The sequence below is a fragment of the Phacochoerus africanus genome, chromosome X (assembly GCF_016906955.1).
Source record: "Phacochoerus africanus isolate WHEZ1 chromosome X, ROS_Pafr_v1, whole genome shotgun sequence".
Classification (NCBI taxonomy): Eukaryota; Metazoa; Chordata; class Mammalia; order Artiodactyla; family Suidae; genus Phacochoerus; species Phacochoerus africanus.
The window spans coordinates 118,638,672-118,658,334 of NC_062560.1; the positions used below are offsets into that span (position 1 = coordinate 118,638,672).

The 19,663-nt window shown below is 45.7% G+C and overlaps 1 protein-coding gene across 10 annotated transcripts in view; it reads right to left on the minus strand.

Annotated features, from left to right (window-relative positions):
* ATP11C (ATPase phospholipid transporting 11C) overlaps positions 1–18,417 on the minus strand; it is a 171,579-nt gene extending 153,162 nt beyond the window's left edge. For 6 of the 10 annotated variants that reach the window (XM_047763956.1, XM_047763954.1, XM_047763950.1 and 3 more), the window contains exon 1: positions 17,361–17,573. In XM_047763956.1, the coding sequence (XP_047619912.1) occupies positions 17,361–17,387 (27 nt within the window). In that variant the 5' untranslated portion in view covers positions 17,388–17,573. Of the gene's footprint in view, positions 1–17,360; positions 17,574–17,943 lie in introns of those variants that run through there. The other 4 variants (XM_047763952.1, XM_047763953.1, XM_047763948.1 and 1 more) reach the window with 3 other exon arrangements.
* Between the last annotated feature and the right edge of the window lie 1,246 nt (positions 18,418–19,663).

Below are 19,663 nucleotides of genomic sequence, written 5' to 3' on the forward strand. Positions count from 1 at the left end.
ATAAATATATAAGTATTTATACACACACACACCCCCCCCCCATTGGTTGTTTCTCTGGAGAACCCTGACTAAATACCATAACCAAATGTGTAGAATGAACTAATGTTTGTAATGCACTTAAGACACTGTCAGGAATTTACTACTCTGGTTTTAGCTGTTATTGTAATTGTAAGAAGGCAAAGACTACAACTAAAACAACTGTATAAACCTGCAGTATATCAATGAAGTCATGGATTGGTAATTCAAGGCACTGAACAGAACAGTTATTTCTGCATGCAGACAGCCTAACACAACACAAATACCTACACTGAAGGTAAAATTAAAAACTCATTTCAAATTCTGATCCACATAAAATAAATTATTTTCATCCTCATGTATTAAATTCTTAAATGAGACTCTTACCACTAGCACTTCTGAATATCTCGTACCCAGCAAAACTGCAATAACTCACAAAAATAATACCAGTCTAAGTATTTACATCTCGACATAACCTTTTCCCGATTTAAAAAAAAAAACCACACACAAGTATTTGGGAGTTCTCTTGTGGCACTGCGGGTTATGGATCCTGTGTTGTCACTGCAGTTGCTTGGGTTGTTGCTCTGGCACAGGTTCCATGCCTGGCCTGGGAACTTCCACATGCTGGGGGTGTGGAAAAAACAAAGCAAAACAATTATCTATAAAATAGCTAGACTAAAAAGTTATCAAAAGCCTTACAAAATTAAAAAAATACCTTAATTAGCAAATACATCATTTATTTACTTATAGTAAAGTGAGTACTTTTATTTATTTTTGCTTTATTAGAGCCACACCTGAGCACATGTATTTTCCAGGCTAGGGGTCAAATCAGAGCTGCAACTGATGGTCTATGCCACAGCCATAGCCATGCCAGATCTGAGCTGTATCTGTGACCTACGCCACAGCTCACGGCAATGCCGGATCCTTAGCCCACTGAGTGAGGCCAGGGATCGAACCTGCAACCTCATAGACACTAGTCATGTTCATAACCCACTGAGCCACAACAGGACCTCCTATGAAGTCAATTTTGATAAGAGTATAGAGGAAAGGTTCACAGTGCTATGAGAACCTAAGGACCTGCTGCTGCCTGAGGGAAGGATAAGGGACAACTTGCTTGGGGAAGTGATGCTTAGGCTGAGCCCTGAGAGATGAGGAAGAGTTCAGGCAGCTGACTAAAGGAAAGGTCACTAGACAAGGCAAACGGTATGTATGGCGGATGAGGCGCAAAAGGGAGGATGACTTTTTGAAGTAACAGAAAAATCCATCCTGAAATCCACAGAGAATCTCAAGGGGACCCTGAATAGTCAAAACAATCTTGGAAAAGAACAAAGTGAGAGGTCTTGTACTTTCTAAGTTCAAAATTTATTACAAAACTAGGGTAATAAAAACAGTGTAGGGAGTTCCCTGGTGGTCTAGTGGTTAGGACTTGGTACTTCGACCGCTGTGGCCCCGGTTCAGTCCCTGGTCTGGGCACTGAAATCCCTTACCAAGTTGCTGCGTGCTGAGGAAAAAAAAGAAAAAGAAAAAGAAAAAAGGAAAAAAAAAAAAGAAAAGAGAAGGCTAAAACAACGTAGTATTGGCATAAAGACAAATATACAGTCCAATAGAACAGAACAGAGGCCAGGAATTAATTCTCACATATGTGGCCAAATGATCTCCCACAAGAGAGTGCCAAGGCCACTCAACGACGAAAAGAGAGTCTTAAACAAATGGCATTGGGAAAACTGGATATCCACGTGCATAAGAATGACGCTGGGAGTTCCCACTGTAGCACAGTGGGTTAATGTTCCAGCGTTGTCTCTGTGGTGGGCAGGTTCCATCCTCAGCCCAGCGTGGCCACAATTGTGGCTCACATTTGATCCCTGGCCCCGTGAATTGCCATATGCCGCAGGTACAGCTGAAAAAGGAAAAAAAGAAAGAAAAAAAAAAGAATGAGGTTGGACAGCCTTATCTTACATCCTTACACCATATAGAACAGTCGATTCAAAATGGATTAAAGATCTAAATGTAAGAACTAAAACAATAAAAATCCTAGAAGAAAGCATGGGGAGAAGCTTCATGACACTGGATTTGGCAATGATTGCTTGGATATGACACTAAAAAGCACAGGCAACAAAAGCAAAAATACATAAATGGGACTCCATCAAATTTAAAAACTTCTATGCATCAAAGGAAACAAAAGAATAAAAAGTCAAATTATGGAATGGAAGAAAAGATTTGAAAATCATGTATCTGGAGTTCCCGTCATGGCGCAGTGGTTAACGAATCTGACTAGGAACCATGAGGTTGCGGGTTTGATCCCTGCCCTTGCTCAGTGGGTTAACGATCTGGCGTTGCCATGAGCTGTGGTGTAGGTTGCAAACGCGGCTCGGATCCCCCGTTGCTGTGGCTCTGGCGTAGGCTGGCAGCTACAGCTCCAATTAGACCCCTAGCCTGGGAACCTCCATATGCCGCGGGAGCGGCCCAAGAAATGGCAAAAAGACAAAAAAAAATGTAGCTGATAAAGGGTTAATATCTACCATATATAAAGAACTCCTACAATTAAACAAAAAAAATTGGATAAAAAAATGGGCAAACCACTTGAATAAACATTTCTCCATGACCAAAAGCATATGAAAAGATGCTCAATTAATCAGACAAATACAAATCTAAACCGTAAGATACCACCACACACGCATTAAAATGGCTCCTAACCAAAAAAACCCAAAAAAACCCCGAAATAAAACAAAAAAGTCTTGGTGAGAACGTAGAGAAACTGGAACCCTTCTGCAACGATGATGGGAATGTAAAATGGTGCAGCTAGTATGGAAAAAAAATACAAAGGTGCCTCAAAAAATTAAACATAAAACTACCATATGATTCAGCAATCTCACTTCTGGGCATATACCCAAAAGAACTAAAATCAGGATCTTGAAGAGATATCTGCACACCTTGGTTAACAGTAGCATTATTCACAATTGTCAAGAAATGGAAGCAACACAAATGCCCATCAATGGATGGTTGAATAAACAAATTCCAATACATACATATAATAGAGCATCAATCTGCCTTAGAAAGGAAGAAGAGTGTGTCCCATGCTACATAGCATGGATGAACCTTGAGGCCATTATGCTAAGTGAAATAAACTAGCCACAATAAGAAACATATGATAGAACTCCATTTATATGAGGTATCAAAACAGCAAAATTCATAAAAACAGAAAGGAGAATGGTGGTTGCTAACGGGTTGGGGAGAGTAAGGAATGGGAAATGAGGTGTATTTAATGTATGGGGTTTTAGTTTTGCAAGATGAAAAAATCCTGGAGATACGTTGTACAACAATGTGAATATATTTAATACTACAAAACTGTACACATTTTTTCTTTCTTTTTCTTTCTTTTTTTTTTTTTTTTTTTGCTTTTTAGGGCCACACTAGCAGTATATGGAGGTTCTCAGGCTAGGGGTACAATAGGAGCTATAGCTGCACGCCTACACCACAGCCATAACAACTTGGGATCCCAGCCGCATCTGCAACCTACACAACTCACGGCAACACTGGATCCTTAACCCACTAAGCAAGGCCAGGGATCAAACCTGCATCTTCATGGATGCTAGTCAGACTTGTTTCCACTGAGCCATGATGGGAACTCCAATCATTTTTTTTTAAAGTAAGTACAATAGAGATGTGGAAAAGTTTAGCATTTCCTCAAAATGCTAAGCATAGAATTAAACATATAACCTAGGAATTCCACTTCTAGGTATCTATCCAAGAGAAGTGGAAACACATGTCTACACAGTAACATGTACAAAAATGTTCAAAGTGGCAGCATTACTCATAATAACAACAAATAAAATTATACAATCCAAATGTCTATCAGGTGATGAATGGATAAATACAATGTGGTAAATTTCATTCAGTGGAATATTTTAGTATATCCACTAAGTGGAATATTATTGAGTCAAAAAAAAGGAATGAAGTTTGGTTTTGTTTTTTTTGTAATTTTTTTGGCTGTGCCATGGCATATGGAGTTCCTGGGCCAGGGATCAGATCCAAGCTGTAGTTGCAACCTACACCAGATCCTTAACCCAATGTGCAAGCCAGGAATTGAACCTGTGTCCCAGACAATGCTGATCCTGTTGCGCCACAGGGGGAACTCTAGGAATGAAATACTGATACATGCTATGACATGGATAAACCTTGAAACCATCATGCTAAATGAAACAGTCAATCACATATTGTATAGAGAGTCTATTTACAGGAAAGGTCCAGAATAGGCAAACCCATAGATCTGTGGATTGGAGGTTGCCAGGGGCTGGCCAGAAGGATTGGGCCTAATAGCAAATAGGTAGAGGGGTTCTTTTCAGGGTGATAGAAATGTCCTGGAATTATGGTGCTGGTTGTACAACATAATGAATGAACCACTAACATGTAAACTTTAAAAAGGTAAACTTTTTGTCATGTGAATTACATTTTAATTTTTTCAAGTGAAAGAAAAAAAAGTGAAGAAGAGTGTGGCCATCATACTGGTCAGGTCTTTATCCAGAGGACTGGAAAGTCACTGAAGGCGTTCAGACAGGCATTTGTAGAAGATCCCTCTGCTGCTGAGTGGAGGATGGATTGGAGAGGGCAGGAACAGATGAGATCATCTACTGCAATGGTCCAGGTAAGTCAGAGTGGTAGCTTGGACTTGGATGGTGGTGGGGATGCAAAAGCAGAGAAGTGGATGGATTTAAGAGGTCTTTCAGAAAAAGAACCTACTGGATTTGCTGACATTAGATGTGGGAGATGAAGGGAAAGGGGTATTAAGGACAACTGCTGCGTTTCTAGCTCAAGCTACTAGGTAGGGGATGGCGCCATTTGTTGAAAAAGGGAACACGGGAGGAGAAATAAATAGGAAAGAGAAGGTATGCTGATGACTTGGACGAGTGGCAGTCGTGATGATCAAGAAAAGTGGCATCAACAGCCCGTGATGATGAACTGGCTATGTGGGAATAAGGAACAATGACATTGTTAGGTTTGAATGTCTACTAAGAGCCACAGTGTTTAGTGGCAGTGAAACACAAGTGTTACTATAAGGAATGTGCTCTTGGACAAAGGCCTGATCCCCAGTATTGAAATTTTTATAAGTTCTTTTTGTCCGCATCCATGGCATACAGATCCAGGGCCAGGGATGGAGCCCATGCCACAGTAGTGACCTGAGCAACAGCCGTGATGCTGGATTCTTAACCTGATAGGCCACCAGAGAACTCCCCCCAGATTTTTTTTTTTGGTCTTTTTGTTGTTGTTATTGTTGTTGCTATTTCTTGGGCCGCTCCCGCGGCACATGGAGGTTCCCAGGCTAGGGGTTAAATCGGAGCTGTAGCCACCGGCCTACGCCAGAGCCACAGCAACGCAGGATCCGAGCCGAGTCTGCAACCTACACCACAGCTCACAGCAACGCCGGATCGTTAACCCACTGAGCAAGGGCAGGGACCGAACCCGCAACCTCATGGTTCCTAGTCGGATTCGTTAACCACTGCGCCACGACGGGAACTCCTCCCCCCAGATTTTTAAATGATCACCAGTACTCAGATAATAAACTATCATACCATCCCCATGTAGTAAGTTTCTAAGAGTATGCAGATCTTCTAAGGACAACTAAATAACCAGTCATATAAAATTATATGATGCATGGTTGTGAAATATTTCCCCAATGCCTATCCCATCCCAGTTCCTGTACCAAATCCTAAGACTGAGGACCACCATCATTGGAATCAGGGGTTTCAGAGGAGAGCTTCTACAGGGAGATTCCTAGAGCTATTGCTGCGGAAACAAAAACAACCTGATTTCTACTCTCAGTGGCTCCCTTTTTATTTTTATTTTTTTGGCAGCGCCCAGAGCATGTGGAAGTTCCTGGGCCAGGGATGGAACCCGAACTGCAGCAGTGACCATGTGGAAGCCTTATCCACCAGGCCACCAGGAAACTACCATGTGCTCCCTTTCTTAAAGTCTCAGTTTCACTACAGCAAACATAAAGCACTGAAGACCATGGCTTCGGTTTCTCAGCTGCATTTAGAGTTGGAACCTAAGCCCTCTAAATTAACTGGTTCTCTTGCTCTAAGTGCCCTAAGCAGTAACTCTGCCTGATTGCTCAGGTAATTGTCCCCTGCTCTAATGAGGTTGCCCATCCCTAGAATCCCATGGACTTCAATCCTTTGGGTTCCCTACCACCTAGTTCACAAGCTGTCTCCTCTACAAATCCCTCCTCCTCCAGCCACTGCTGCCAGAGTGAGATCGGGTGCCCTCATCTGCATGCCTGCAGCACTTACTGTGTGTGCCTTCAAGAGGATAGCAGTGATGGCTTACTGCCTTGTGAGGTCAGTCCTCTCTGTGGTCCTCTGTCTCTAATAGATCGCAAGCTACTGGAGAGCAGGACTGTGCCTTACGCACCTCCTATGGCACCCAAATAGGGCATGAGTGTTCAAAGGAAGCTTCTGATTCATATGGATGTTTTCAGAAAAGAAGCGAAAGTAAACTGTGCACTATACTACCGATCCCTTAATCCATATTACTGCAAACTACATTAACTGTGAAGCTTAGAGAACATCCCCACTGCTTACACAACAGGTGTAACTTATATAATCTGCTCTACCCAGCTGTTACTTATTCGTGACAGTTCCCTCCTAGCTTCTGCTCCCCGCTGATCTGCAGGATTACTGCATCTTTCAGTATGATTTCCTGATTTATTCTTTGCCCCAAATCATAAAAGAATTATTAATTTTCCTTTTTGATAACAGTAAAAAAAAAAAAAGAGAGAGAGAGAGAGACTGAAACTTAAGAATAACCAGAGAGCTATCCCTGGAGTTTTCTATGACCATAAAGCTCAAACGACAATCCTGAAATAAATTATTTACAAACATTACCCTAAAATTCATTTATTAGCCCAAGAATTTTATCTAATGTTTTCCTTCTGACAGCTCTTCCTACATAATCATCCTTGACTAGATACTCTTCGTGCTTTTTGAAACTGTGTTACGCAAAAGGATTTTTAAAACTAGCTGCCTATGAGCCGAAAGCTAGCCATGTATAGAATGGGATGAATGAGTGATACAAATGGATGTTGGAACTATGGATAAATTGCTGGAACATGGAGAAGTGGAGGCAGTAACAAAAGTCCCAAAGTCAGAAAAAAATGAAAATCCACGAACTCAGCGATGCTCCAGAGAGGAAACCAGCAAGTGTTGACGCTAACCTGGCAGAAACATCAATACTTCCTGGCTCCCCCACTGAGTGCATCAATTTACCACGGGCAGGCTGCTCTTCTGCTGCAAGTGACAAACAGTGAATGCATTCAACAATATGAAAAGGAATGACCCATAATCCAGAAGCATGGTGTGTGTAGCAATGAAAAGAAGGTGATGAATGCTGGGAGTCTGAGTGCAAGACTCAGTTCTGTTGCTTGGTTGGCTTAATGGTCAAGGGCAAGTCATTTCCCTTCACTGAAAAATACCAGGATTTCCTAACTCATAGTAGAAAGTTAACACAGCAGGCCTGAGACTGCTATTCTTAAAAAGGTCTGCTTGCAAGGTTAATACTCTTGACACAGACACAGTTGGTATCTGAGGTTCCCACCACCCTGAGGCTCAGTGTGCCTAAACTATTGGAACAAGCAATACGATTTGTGCTAAATAGCTGTTTTCCTTTTCGGAGTCTCAAATTTTGGCATATACCAAGCAGAAGGTGTGTGTCTAGGTGATCACCTCCCAATAAAAACGTGAGCACTGAGTCTCTAAATAAGCTTCCTTGGTAGATAGTTCCTTGGAATTAAGCGCAACCTGTGTGACTCCAGTGGGAAAGGACTGTTGAGAGCTGCCTTCCTCCAGACTTGGCCTCTTGAGCCTTTTCCCTTTGCTGACTGTGCTTTGTATCCTTTCGCTGTAATAAACCATAGCTCCGAGTCCAACTGCATGCTGAGTCCTATGTGTTCTGCCAGTAAACCATCAAACTGGGTGTGGCTCTCGTGACCTCCGACACAACTGGTATAGTGTTGAATAGCCTACCAAACATTTCCATCAACCTTGCAAAGTAGGTATTACGTTCATTCTATAGATGAAGTTCAGAGAAGAACAGAGTGTACACAGAAAATAGTCCAGTGTTTATTAAATACAGGTGTTCCCAAATTTGAGTACCCAAGGAACCACCTAGAGTGCCTGCTAAAAGCGCAGTAGGTTTGAGGCCCAAGAATCTCTAATAAGCCTTCCAGATGATTCTTATGCAAGTAGTCTAAGGACCACATTTTGAGGAACACTTTGATGTCTATGGACTACAGTGCCCAATTCCCAAGCTAAGCAGTAAAGGACAACTAGGATTTGCACTAACCCTTTTAATAAGGTTAAGGCTCTTTGCACAACAAAACTGTTTCCAAATCCCTCAAACTCCACAGTTCCTCTGGTTGCTCTGCCTTCTCACCACAGGTATCCACGCCCAGCTGATGGCAACTGGGTGCAGAGGACAGAGAGTGCATTACATCCCCAGCACCAAAAACTAAGTGGTACCCTGAATCCAAATAGTACACACTTCCCACAGGAAGTCAAGAGACAGAGAGCTCTTGGGGAGTTCACACTGCACCTCTGGTTTTCACAAAGATTTGATATGCTAGCGACAACAGGAAATATAAGCTTATGCATGGGATTGAACAAAAAGAATAGGAATTTTCTTACAATTTGAGAAGCTGAAGACAGCGTATTTACTAAAGTTTTCTATGAATGGCCAACAAAGAGGAGGGCACTGAAGATAATCTTTCTGGCTGATGGAGAAAACCGCCTCAAGAAATGAAAACTGGAGTTCCTATCGTGGCAGAGCGGAAACGAATCCGACTAGAAACCATGAGGTTGCGGGTTCAATCCTGGCCTCACTCAGTGGCTTAAGGATCTGGCGTTGCCGTGAGCTGTGGTGTAGCTCGCAGACAGGGCTCGGATCCCACGTTGCTGTGGCTGTGGCGTAGGCTGGCGGCAACAGCTCCAATTAGACGCCTAGCCTGGGAAACTCCACGTGCCGTGGGTGTGGCCCTAAAGAGACAAAAGACAAAAAAAAAAAGAAACGTCAACTTTTTGATTACCTTTTTTTTCTGGTTCTTTGGGGCTGCGTCTACAGCATGTGGAAGTTCCCAGGCTAGGGATCAAACAACGCTAGATTCTTATCCCACAGTGCCACAAGGGAACTCCAAAACCTTTTGATTATTTTTTAAGTAGGCATGAAAGTATTTTTTTCTCATTTAGAATAAATATAGTGTAATATTTTTGTCTACTGAAAGGGACAAAAGGGTTACTTTCGGTGCCATACACTTATCAGTGGCCCAGTCTGAAACGCTTAAGCTCCTTGGCTGATCATTTCTCAACTCTTATTACTGACTCAGACTGTTATCAGTTCAGAAAGTGTTTACTAAGCATCTACTGTTTACGTGATGCTATGCTAAAGACAATCATTATCAAGAAAATGGCTCTGATTTTTCCAATACCTAAGAGACTAGAAATACATAGCCGCCATAATACTTTAAGACAACATATAAGGGAGGAGTCTAGAAAAATACACGCTGCGGAGCTCCCCCTGTGGCTCAATGGGATCGGCAGCATCTTGGGAGCGCTGGGATGCGGGTTTGATGCCCAGCCTGACATAGTAGATTAAAGATCTGGTGTTGCTGCAGCTGCGGCGTAGGTTGCAACTGCAGCTCAGATATGATCCCTGGCCCGGGAGTTCCATATGCCGTGGGGCAGCCAAAAAAGAAAAAAAAAAAACATGCTATTTGCTTGAACAGGGCAGCCTTTATCATCTAGTAAATAAATATGGGGCAAAAAACTGATGACAAACTGTACTCCACAAATGCATATTAAGGGTGTTACTTTCGGTGTTCCACTCAAAAATCTGGATATCCATGGCTCAGCATTATCTATAAACCTCAGATAACCGGGAGTTCCCGTCGTGGCTCAGTGGTTAACAAATCCGACGAGGAACCATGAGGTTGCGGGTTCGATCCCTGGCCTTGCTCAGTGGGTTAAGGCTCTGGCATTGCTGTGAGCTGTGGTGTAGGTCACAGGCATGGCTTGGATCCTGCGTTGCTGTGGCTCTGGCATAGGCCAGGGGCTCCAGCTCTGATTCGATCCCTAGCCTGGGAACCTCCGTATGCCACGGGAGCAGCCCAAGAAATGGCAAAAAGACAAAAACACAAAAACAACAACAACCAAAAAAATCTCAGATAATCAAGAAGTCCCCTGAGGAGTTCCCTTGTGGTTAAGGACTCGGCGTTTTCGCTGCAGCAGCCTGGGAACTTTGCACATGCCACAGGTGCAGCCAAATAAATAAATAAATAAATGCTCAAAAAAAAAAAAAAAAAAAAAAGGTCAGCCACCCCAGCAATCCCTCCGTGCATCACAGTGATTGAGGGGTTGTCTGCCAATGTGCTGGCATAGGGCATCCCACGCCGGTATCTGCAGTGCTGAGTACTCATTCATCATTAAACTGCATTAGCATTAGCATATGCTGCAGTCCTGCTAATGTTTGTTTTACAATCAACACTGATATACATACTCTAATAAAAGGCCAGGAAGGTAAGTGTTCAGTGAACGGAAATAAACTTGAAAACATCGCCTAATTCATTTATAGAAGCCACAAACCTAACTCCGCCCAACCAGAAAATTCCCCTGAAATCTCAAGAATCCCAGATGTAAATGATTAATCCATATAAAGCACTAGATTTGTACAGAAAACTCCACCACCTTGAAGGATTAAAAATCTGTGTTTTTATTTTGTGTCCCATGCTTTCACCCTCTTTGGGAGAATTGATCAACCATGTTAGACAAGAAAGCAGTCAGTCTTAAGGACCATTTTTCATCACACAATAAACCAGTATTTGAATTCACTCATCGGCTAGTTCTTTGCATATCATCCAGGCACAGTTATGGATCTCTCAAAGGCCACTGGCCATCTTTTACCTCCCAGAACCCCCACTGACCCGCTGCTGGTCAACTGGCAGCCCTGATGAGGAAACAAGCTCATCTGGACTACTGCATCAATATGAACATGGCCGGCTTCACCTGCTCTAATCTCACCTCTGCTAAAAGCTCATTAAGAGCACTGGAAACTACCTTATTAACAGGCACTCAGTATTACCCACTAAAGGCAACCCTTTAGTGGCAATTCAACAATTACAAACAATAATCATAAACAGAAGGAGCAAAGGGTAAACCCTCATAGAAGGTATTTAGAAGACATTCAGAATTTTATGTCGCTTAATCAGTAAAAGGCAGAGCAGGGAAAAAAAAGCCAGAACTTGTTTTCAGGTTATTTAAAATTTATTTCAAATAACAGTGATTCATTCCTAAATAGGTTTCCCACTTTACATAGGATCAGGCTAACATCTATTTGCAAAAGAGCTGTTTGCCATGTATAGGCCATAGTGAAGGTGTCAAATGCAACAAATTCCTTTTTATCTGAAATCCAAACAACCAGAAAATAACCAAGTTTGTTCACTCTATTTTTGGTAGAAAGACAAATGACAAGTAAGTAGATAAAAGCAACTTAATCACAAAATGCAAGTTGTGTGGTTTGTCACCAATATGTTACAGAACAGTCACCATGTCCTCTATATCCATAGCCGTGATACGATGACAAAGCTCATGAACACAGAGATTTTTGTCTCTCTTGCTTACCATTGTGTCCCAGGGCCTACCACAGTGCCCAGTACATAACAGGTGTATTTAATATTTGTTGAATGAAATAATGCTCTGCAAGATCATAAAATGGTGTAATCATCTAAGATTATACTATGGTCAGTATAGCTCTGTCGTTAGATATACTCTAATACTTGAAAAATTAGTAATCATCAGTATCTAGTATACCCCAATGAGCACAGTTCTGAGCACAGTTCCAATGTAGGGTGGGAGCTGTTCCCCACACCAACAAGCAATTCTCAGACAGCTGGGTGTCCTGTAATTCAACTCAATTCCGACACTATCGGCCCAGAGATAGCATCAGATACCCCAGGTTAAGGGCTCAGTCCTACAAGACACCATACACCAACAGCAAGTCCAGGTTATCACCTGTGTTTCTGAAGGAGTCCAAACGGGGGGTGGGAAGGGTGTCCAACAACCCCCACCTTGAGTTGCAGACACCAGCCTCAAGTCCAGGCTGTTACCTGGACTTCTGACCAGCTATAAATGAGGTTTCCACGACATCTTCCTAGGGTTTGATTAATTTTCTAGAGAGGCTCACAAAACTCAGAGAAACATTTTACTCTAACTAGACTACTAATTTATTATAAAAGGACAGACATAACTCAGGAACAGCCAAACGGAGGAGTTGCATAAGGCAAGGCATGGGGAAAGGGCACAGAGCTTCCATGCCCTCTCCAGGTGGCACTCTCCCCCATCTCCATGAGTTCACCAACCTGGAAGCTCTCTGAACTCTGTCCTTTGGGGTTTTTAAGGAGGCATCATTACAAGGGCATGATTGACTAACCTGTTGGCCACTGGCGACTGAACTCCCTTGCCAGGCCCTTTACCCTCCCCAGAAATCAGGGGTGGGGGGGGATGGATGGACTGAAAGTTCCAATCCTCTAATCACAGGGTTGGTTCCTCTAGTGACCAGCCCCCAACCAGAGGTGCCTTTCCCAAACTCACCTCATTAGCATAATAAGACACTTTTTATAGCTCTCAACACCGGAAATTTCAAAGGTTTTAGAGTTCTGTGCCAGAAACAGGAACAAAGACTAAATATAAATATATTTGTTATTATAAATCACAATATCACATCCAATTATCTAGAACTCTTCATTCTTTAAGCTTCATAAGAAAGAATTTACTATAAATACCAGTCTACAAATAGAAACTATTATTTATGTGAAATATATAAAAATTACTCATTCAACAAATATTTATCAAACATCTACTAAGCACCAGGCACTGTGCCAATTGTCCCTGCCCTGGCAGCTTTCACAGTATTGGAACGCCTCATCTTGGGAAGCACAAGTAGGAGATACTGCACACAATGGATTCCCTAGGGCATTAGGGATTGCCTCCCTTGAGGTGGAGAAAGACTAATTAGTGTAGGGTACCACATGAGTTAATTAAATATGGAATTAAATAATATAATAAAAGGTTGCTTTTAGCAGAGACAAATTCACCTGTTAAACCCAGCCACGTAATAACCACCTGGTGGGAGCCAAGATGCACAACGGACCATTTGAAAGGCTTATGTAAATGCAAAAATACTGTAATACATACATTCAGATATATTTCTTTTTTAAATTTTTTTTTGTCTTTTGTCTTTTTTTGTTGTTGTTGTTGTTGCTATTTCTTGGGCCGCTCCCCCGGCACATGGAGGTTCCCAGGCTAGGGGTCCAATCGGAGCTGTAGCCGCCGGCCTACGCCAGAGCCACAGCAACGCGGGATCCGAGCCGCGTCTGCAGCCTACACCACAGCTCACAGCAACGCCGGATCGTTAACCCACTGAGCAAGGGCAGGGACCGAACCCGCAACCTCATGGTTCCTAGTCAGATTCGTTAACCACTGCGCCACGACGGGAGCTCCTAAAATTTTTTTTTTTTTTTTTGGTCTTTTGAGGGCTGCACCCGCCACATGTGGAAGTTTCCAGGCTAGGGGTCTAATCAGAGCTGCAGCTGCCAGCCTACACCACAGCCACAGCAACACCAGATCCGAGCCGTGTCTGCAACCTACACCACAGCTCACGGCAACGCGGGATCCTTAACCCACTGAGCAAAGCCAGGGATCAAACCTGCAACCTCATGGTTCCCAGTAGGATTCGTTTCCGCTGCGCCACCATAGGAACTCCCAGATACATTTCTAAACATAATGAACTCAACAATCTTTTCCATGCTCAGCAATGTCAGATGAAGGATTTTAACAAAGTGAAACAACAACACAAAAAGTTTAACATGATAATTTAAGGAGGAAACAAAAACCTGCTCCTAAAAGAAAAATTACTTGAATTTTATTAATTACCTTCACATATTGCTTCGCTAGATTGGCTTGGCCTTAGACTCAAACTAATAAATTAGCTACCTATTTCATAAATTCTTATTTTGAGTATTTTTGAATTTTATTTTGAATTTTCATTACACCTTATACAGTCTAATTTCTTTCCAGTCCTGGGCCTCTTTGACAAATATGAAATTTTCCATGTTATATTATTACTACCAAAGCAGTTTGAGAGCTTCTAGAATCTATAAATTTTTTCTAATATTTCAACCCAAAACTTAAGCTTTTATCACTGATCTAGAAAATCATACCCATTTAATATCTGACAAGCTAATTAGAATAGTATTCACTTGGCCACCCCCCCCCCATCTACTTTATTGAGGAATGACTTATTTTCAATTGTCATCATGAAAGAATTTAGTAAGTCAAATGGGGGGAATTCTTGCTCTTAGACTCTCATTAAACCTTTAAACCCATGTGAAAATGTTATTGTAATCACTAGGAATTTTACGAAGAGTAAAAGATAACATAAAAACTCCCTGACCTTCAAACTCTAGACTTCCAATTAAACACGCTTTTAAAAGAAATTAATTGTGTAGCCAAAGCTACTATTATTTGTTTACTGTATTTATGGAGAATGGAGATGTTGACTGGGAACAGGCAGTGTTTTTATTATACTCACAGACATCTAACTCTTCAATCTTTTAAGATACCCCCTACATACCTAAATCCTAAAATAAAATACTACACCAAATCCACCAATTTTTTTCTACCTCAAAACTGTCAAAAGGAAAGTTATAATTCATCAGAAAGGAAAGATGACAATTACTAATGGCAAAAACATCAAGGCCATGTCTTAATGCAATGAATCACTATTCCTTTTAGCTTGAAACTGGAGAACCTGGGGAAATAAATGGCATTTTTTAAACGATTCAGCAAACACTACTGAACCATAGAAGATGATACCACTTCCCACATCAGGTTTAAAATGCAAAGCCCTGTTCTAACGCGTAGCATGATGTCTGGTTTTCAGTGACCAACAACTACAGTCAATTACAGATACTTATGTACACACACAAAAAAACCACACTTAATTTTTGAAAGGAATTCATAGCCCCTTCTCTGAAATATAAAAAAGCACACAACTCAGCCTACCTATAAATTGCTGTGCAAATCTCAAAGTCCAACCTAAATCTTCTGTTGTATCCTTCTAGTGATTTAGATGGGAGGGCTACCCAAATAATCTCTACCAGATGAGGACAGCGTTTGGCTTACTGATTAAGGGGGCTAAAATTTGCCCCTCCCTCCCCATTTTGAAGTCATTCTTTAGCAGTAAGTATTTGATAGCATGTTTTACATTCAGTCCAAGAGTTTGCAGATTAATTCCTTGCCCTAGGCCTAGGGCTCAGATACAACTCCTGAGAAGCTTTCAGCTCATTGCTCTGGTACAAATTCCGGAGACCTACCATAGTCATGGTTGCGCAGGAAAATGTGAGCAGTCGGGTATTTCAGCAGAACAATGAGGTCAAAGCTTTGGTGTGAGCGTAAGTGATTCTCTGCAGAGACCTTGGACGGGGATGCAAAGTACTAGCCTCAAACCTGCAGGCTGGCACCTCAACAACTGCTGCAAATTCTACTGCATGCCCTAGCTTCTCCCGCCAGCACCACTTCATTACTAGACCCACACAACGCTGATCACTCTTCGCAAAAGCAAAGCAAAGTGGGCTTTTGACTAATATGTGGGTTGTCTGGTTTCAAAAGCTCGAACACTTTAAAAAAAAATAGGGATGCCATCATCTCAATTTTGAGCTAATGAATTTATTATGAACCAGAATCCAGTTGTTCTCCACTCTAAGAGTGTCATGTGAAAACATAATCCTTTTCCCAAATATTACAACTAGTCCTCTTTGTCACCTTTCCCTTTTTGTCATCTCCCAACAACAGTCCAGGATCACAACAATCTACATGAAACAGCTATGAAGTACAATGCTTTTTAACCTCACGAAAAACCAATTTTAGCCATCTGCTTTAGCAAAGCATCTGGTCAGTATAAACCAGTTCCTACGGATTTCAAGATCCTGATATGCACAAGCTCTATTGCTCTGTGCCACAGGTAAATCTGCTCCAATTTCCTAAGACACGATTCTGGCTGAGGTAAACATTTAGAAAAACATTAACATGGCACTACTATAATAATAATCTCCTAACCCTAAAAGACGGTGTACAATTATTTCATTTAGTCGGGAGACATCTGTCAAAGTTTCAAATGCAGGAAAAAATGAGAGCAAATTTATCTGGCGCTTGAAAAATGCTTCGATTTGGAATAATTGCAGGAAAAGAGCCAAACCGACAAGTTCTCAAACACACACAGTAAGGGGTGGGCGCGCACAGCACTCAACCATTTTCCCTAAAGCCAGGAAAAAAAAAAAATCAAAATTCACAGATGAACCCTTTCTTTCCTATCATTGGCAGGAATAAAACCCTATTCCCGCCGCCTCATCGGGCAATTAAGGAAGTTGCTCCAAATAGCAGTATAGAAGTAAAAGGTCCCTGTTTTACTCCATTCTTCGTGTACCCTCCTCTAGGAGTAAACAGGTTACTTAAAAGTCAGCAGCCAGAAATCGCTTTTTCCCGATGCCAAAGTCCCTCGGAAACCAAAGTCCCTTTTCCGGGGATCTGGAAGGGGGTCACGGTGGACGGAGGAGTCCAGCCGCAGCTCGCCTTCTCCCCCGGGTCAAGGTCTGGGGCGTTCGGGGCTCGGCGAGGCTTCCGAGCCGGCGCTCGGCGGCGGCGGTGCAGCCTCCTCGCGTCTCCACGTCCACCAGCCAGCCCACCGTGACAAGCGCCCTCGCTCTGCCGAGACCCTCCAGGTGAGCTGCTCAGGCTGGATCGCCAAAGTTTGCCGGGTCTCGGGTCAGCAGCCGCCCGCCGGGAGAGCCCGGGGCAAGGCTGAGTCCGGCCCCAGCCTCCCAGCCCTCAGCTCCTTTTTTGGGCCACGGTGACAGGTCTGGGTTTACCTCCATGTGCTCGTGGCAGAGGAAACAAAAGAAAGCAACCTCCCCGATAATAAAACGCCATCTTCGACTAACTGGCAAACCGAGGGGCTCCTGGGCCGCCCCCCGCCCGAGGCAGAGTTTCTAGCAGCCCGGGGAAGCTCTAGATAAACGGTGCAGGCTCGGGGTCCGGGGGGAGGGGGTGGCGGTGCCCCGAGAGCCCCACCTGCCTCCCCACCCTGGCCGCCTGGGCAGTGTCCTTCCGTTAAAATGGAAAAGCTGGGGGGCAGCGGTGTCTCCGGGAGCTGCAATCTGCCCCTCGGGAAATTGTTCTGAGGGACCGGGCGCAGGGGCTGGCGAGCGAGCAAAGCGGCGCGCGTGGAGCCGCAGCGAGTGTACTTACAAAACGATTAAAGCTCCGGCGGAACATCGCGTCGAAGGCTGCCGGGCGCCGAGCTGGGCTCTACTGGGCTGTCTGGGAAGGTGCCGTCCACAAAACACACTGCGGCGTGGGCCGGCGGCGCGAAACGGACGGCGAGGCTGGCTGCCCGGCCGCCCGCCCTCCTCGGCTCTCCGCACTCCCCCCGCCCCCCGGCCGCCCGCGCCCTCGCGGCCCCCGCCGCGCCGCCCCGCCCCGCCCCGCCCCGCTCACAGCCCGCCCCCGCCCCCCGCGCCCCGCGCGGCCCGGGGGCGGCGGCGGCCCCGCGGCTCCCCCGACTCCAGCCCCAGCCCCACCGCCCCGCCGCTCCCGCAGCGGCCCGCGGAGAAAGCGAGCCGAGCGCGCGGGGGAGGGATGGCGGAGGAGCGCTAGGCTCCTCCTGCGGGGAGGGGGCGCCCCGATCTCTCCACCGGCGCCGGGCCCGGCACCCTGCCGTCCGCACTCTTCCCCGGCGAGGAGCCACCGCCCGCCCTCCCCGCGGCCAGCCCGCGTGCTTCCGCCCCGCTCGCGGCCACAGGGGACCCTCCTTAGGCAGCCCGCGCCTCACCTCGCCTCAGCCCGACACTACTCCCCTGCCCCGGCCCTAACTCGTCCGCGGCGGCGCTTCGCTCGCAGCCCCTCCTCGGTCCGCAGCAGGCGCGCCGCCCGCCCCGCGCCTTCGTCCCGCACCCGGGCTGGGGAGCCACGGTCTAGCCCGCCGGGCCGCCCCGAGCCCGCGAGGCAGCCGGGCTCCCCAAGCGGGGCGGAGCCGTGCTCTGCGCGAGGAGCGGGGACCGGCAGGGCGCTGTGGAGACCCCGGCGCGGGTGGGGCGGGGCGCGGGCCGGGGGCTTAGTTAGGAAGGCCGCCCCCTCCTCATCTGTAAGGCGTGGGTCTCCTCACTTCCCTCGCTTCGCTCGGCTCCCACCTACGCGGCTTTCCCTCCTCTGATTCTCTCTCTCTCTCTCTCTCTCTCTCTCTCTCGTCCTGCCTCCCCACCTAAACCGTCTTACTTCCACTTTCTCGGTGAGGTTGTAAAGTCAGGCTTTGTGTCGTTGCTGCTGCGCAGCAGGGCGGGATTTCCCTGCCACCCCCCTACCCCAACCCCTCCCGTTCGCCCCCTCCCCCGCGCTTCTCGCAGAGCATCCTGGGAGTTGTAGTCCCGCTGTGCCCGTATTCCGCCTCGTACCGCGGGCTGGGAGCTCCCCCACTCGCCCGCACCGGGTTTGCCCAGAGGGTTGAAGGAGGAAGCGGCTGAGACCTGTGGGCCGAACCGCGGTTCTCAGCTCGGGCTGGATAAGGAGGCCAGGAGCGCTCGGTGGATCCCCCGCGGTGGGAAATGTGAAAAGGATACGTGAGGCAAAGCCCCGAATGCCCAGAGCCTTCCCTGGGAGGCGAACTTTGTGCACCGGGAAACCCTCCACACCCTCGGCTCCTAGGTTAGGACTGGCATTCGCGAAACTTTAAAAATTTCGTGTGGAAGCCGAGACTAGAGTTGCCACGAGACTGGCCATCCCAACCCCCACCTCGCCGGGTTTGCACCGCCCTTTACGGCGTGCCCCGAGGCTGTTGGAGCCGAACAGTCAGATTCCTCTGCAGAAGTAAAGAAGAAATAAGTAAAGAGAGTTCCGAGACCTTTCCGGGAGCCTCCGCCGCGCCACCCTCTCCTGCCAGTGGAGACAGGGGCCAGCTGCACCACGGGCCTCGCCTTGGGTCGCGAAAGGCCTTGACTGCTGGGCACTGGCGCTTCTCCTTTTCCCCTCTGGGGTTTCGATTCATTTCAGTAGACATTTCCTTGGACATTTTCTTTGTACCAGGCACTGTGTTAGGGACTGGACAGGGCCACGTCTTCAAAGACCTCCCCAACGTGGCGTGGCCAGGGGGTGCCCACGTGCAAAAACAACAGGTTAGAAAGTAACTGGCTACTAGACTAAGAGGTTCCCAGTGCTCCGAGAACTGGTGCATCTGAAAAGGGGATCCGAGAAAACTTCCGGCCGGAGGTTAAACTGGACCGTGAAATGTGAGAAGGCTTTAGAAGGAGCCCGGAGGGCAAAGTCCAGGGTGGAGGGAGAGGTCGGCGAGAAGTGCAGAACTACCCACCGCCTGGGCAGACGCCCAGCATGTGTGGGCGGGGACGGCGGGGCAGAAGGAACTCTAAAACCCACAAGGACCTTCAGAAACACCCTAGGAAGTTTGCACTTGATTGCGTGAGCCACGAGTAGCCCGTCATTGCAGTGCAAATGCAGCAGACTTAAGGTATGTTCCCAAACTGTCCTAAATGCCAAAAACC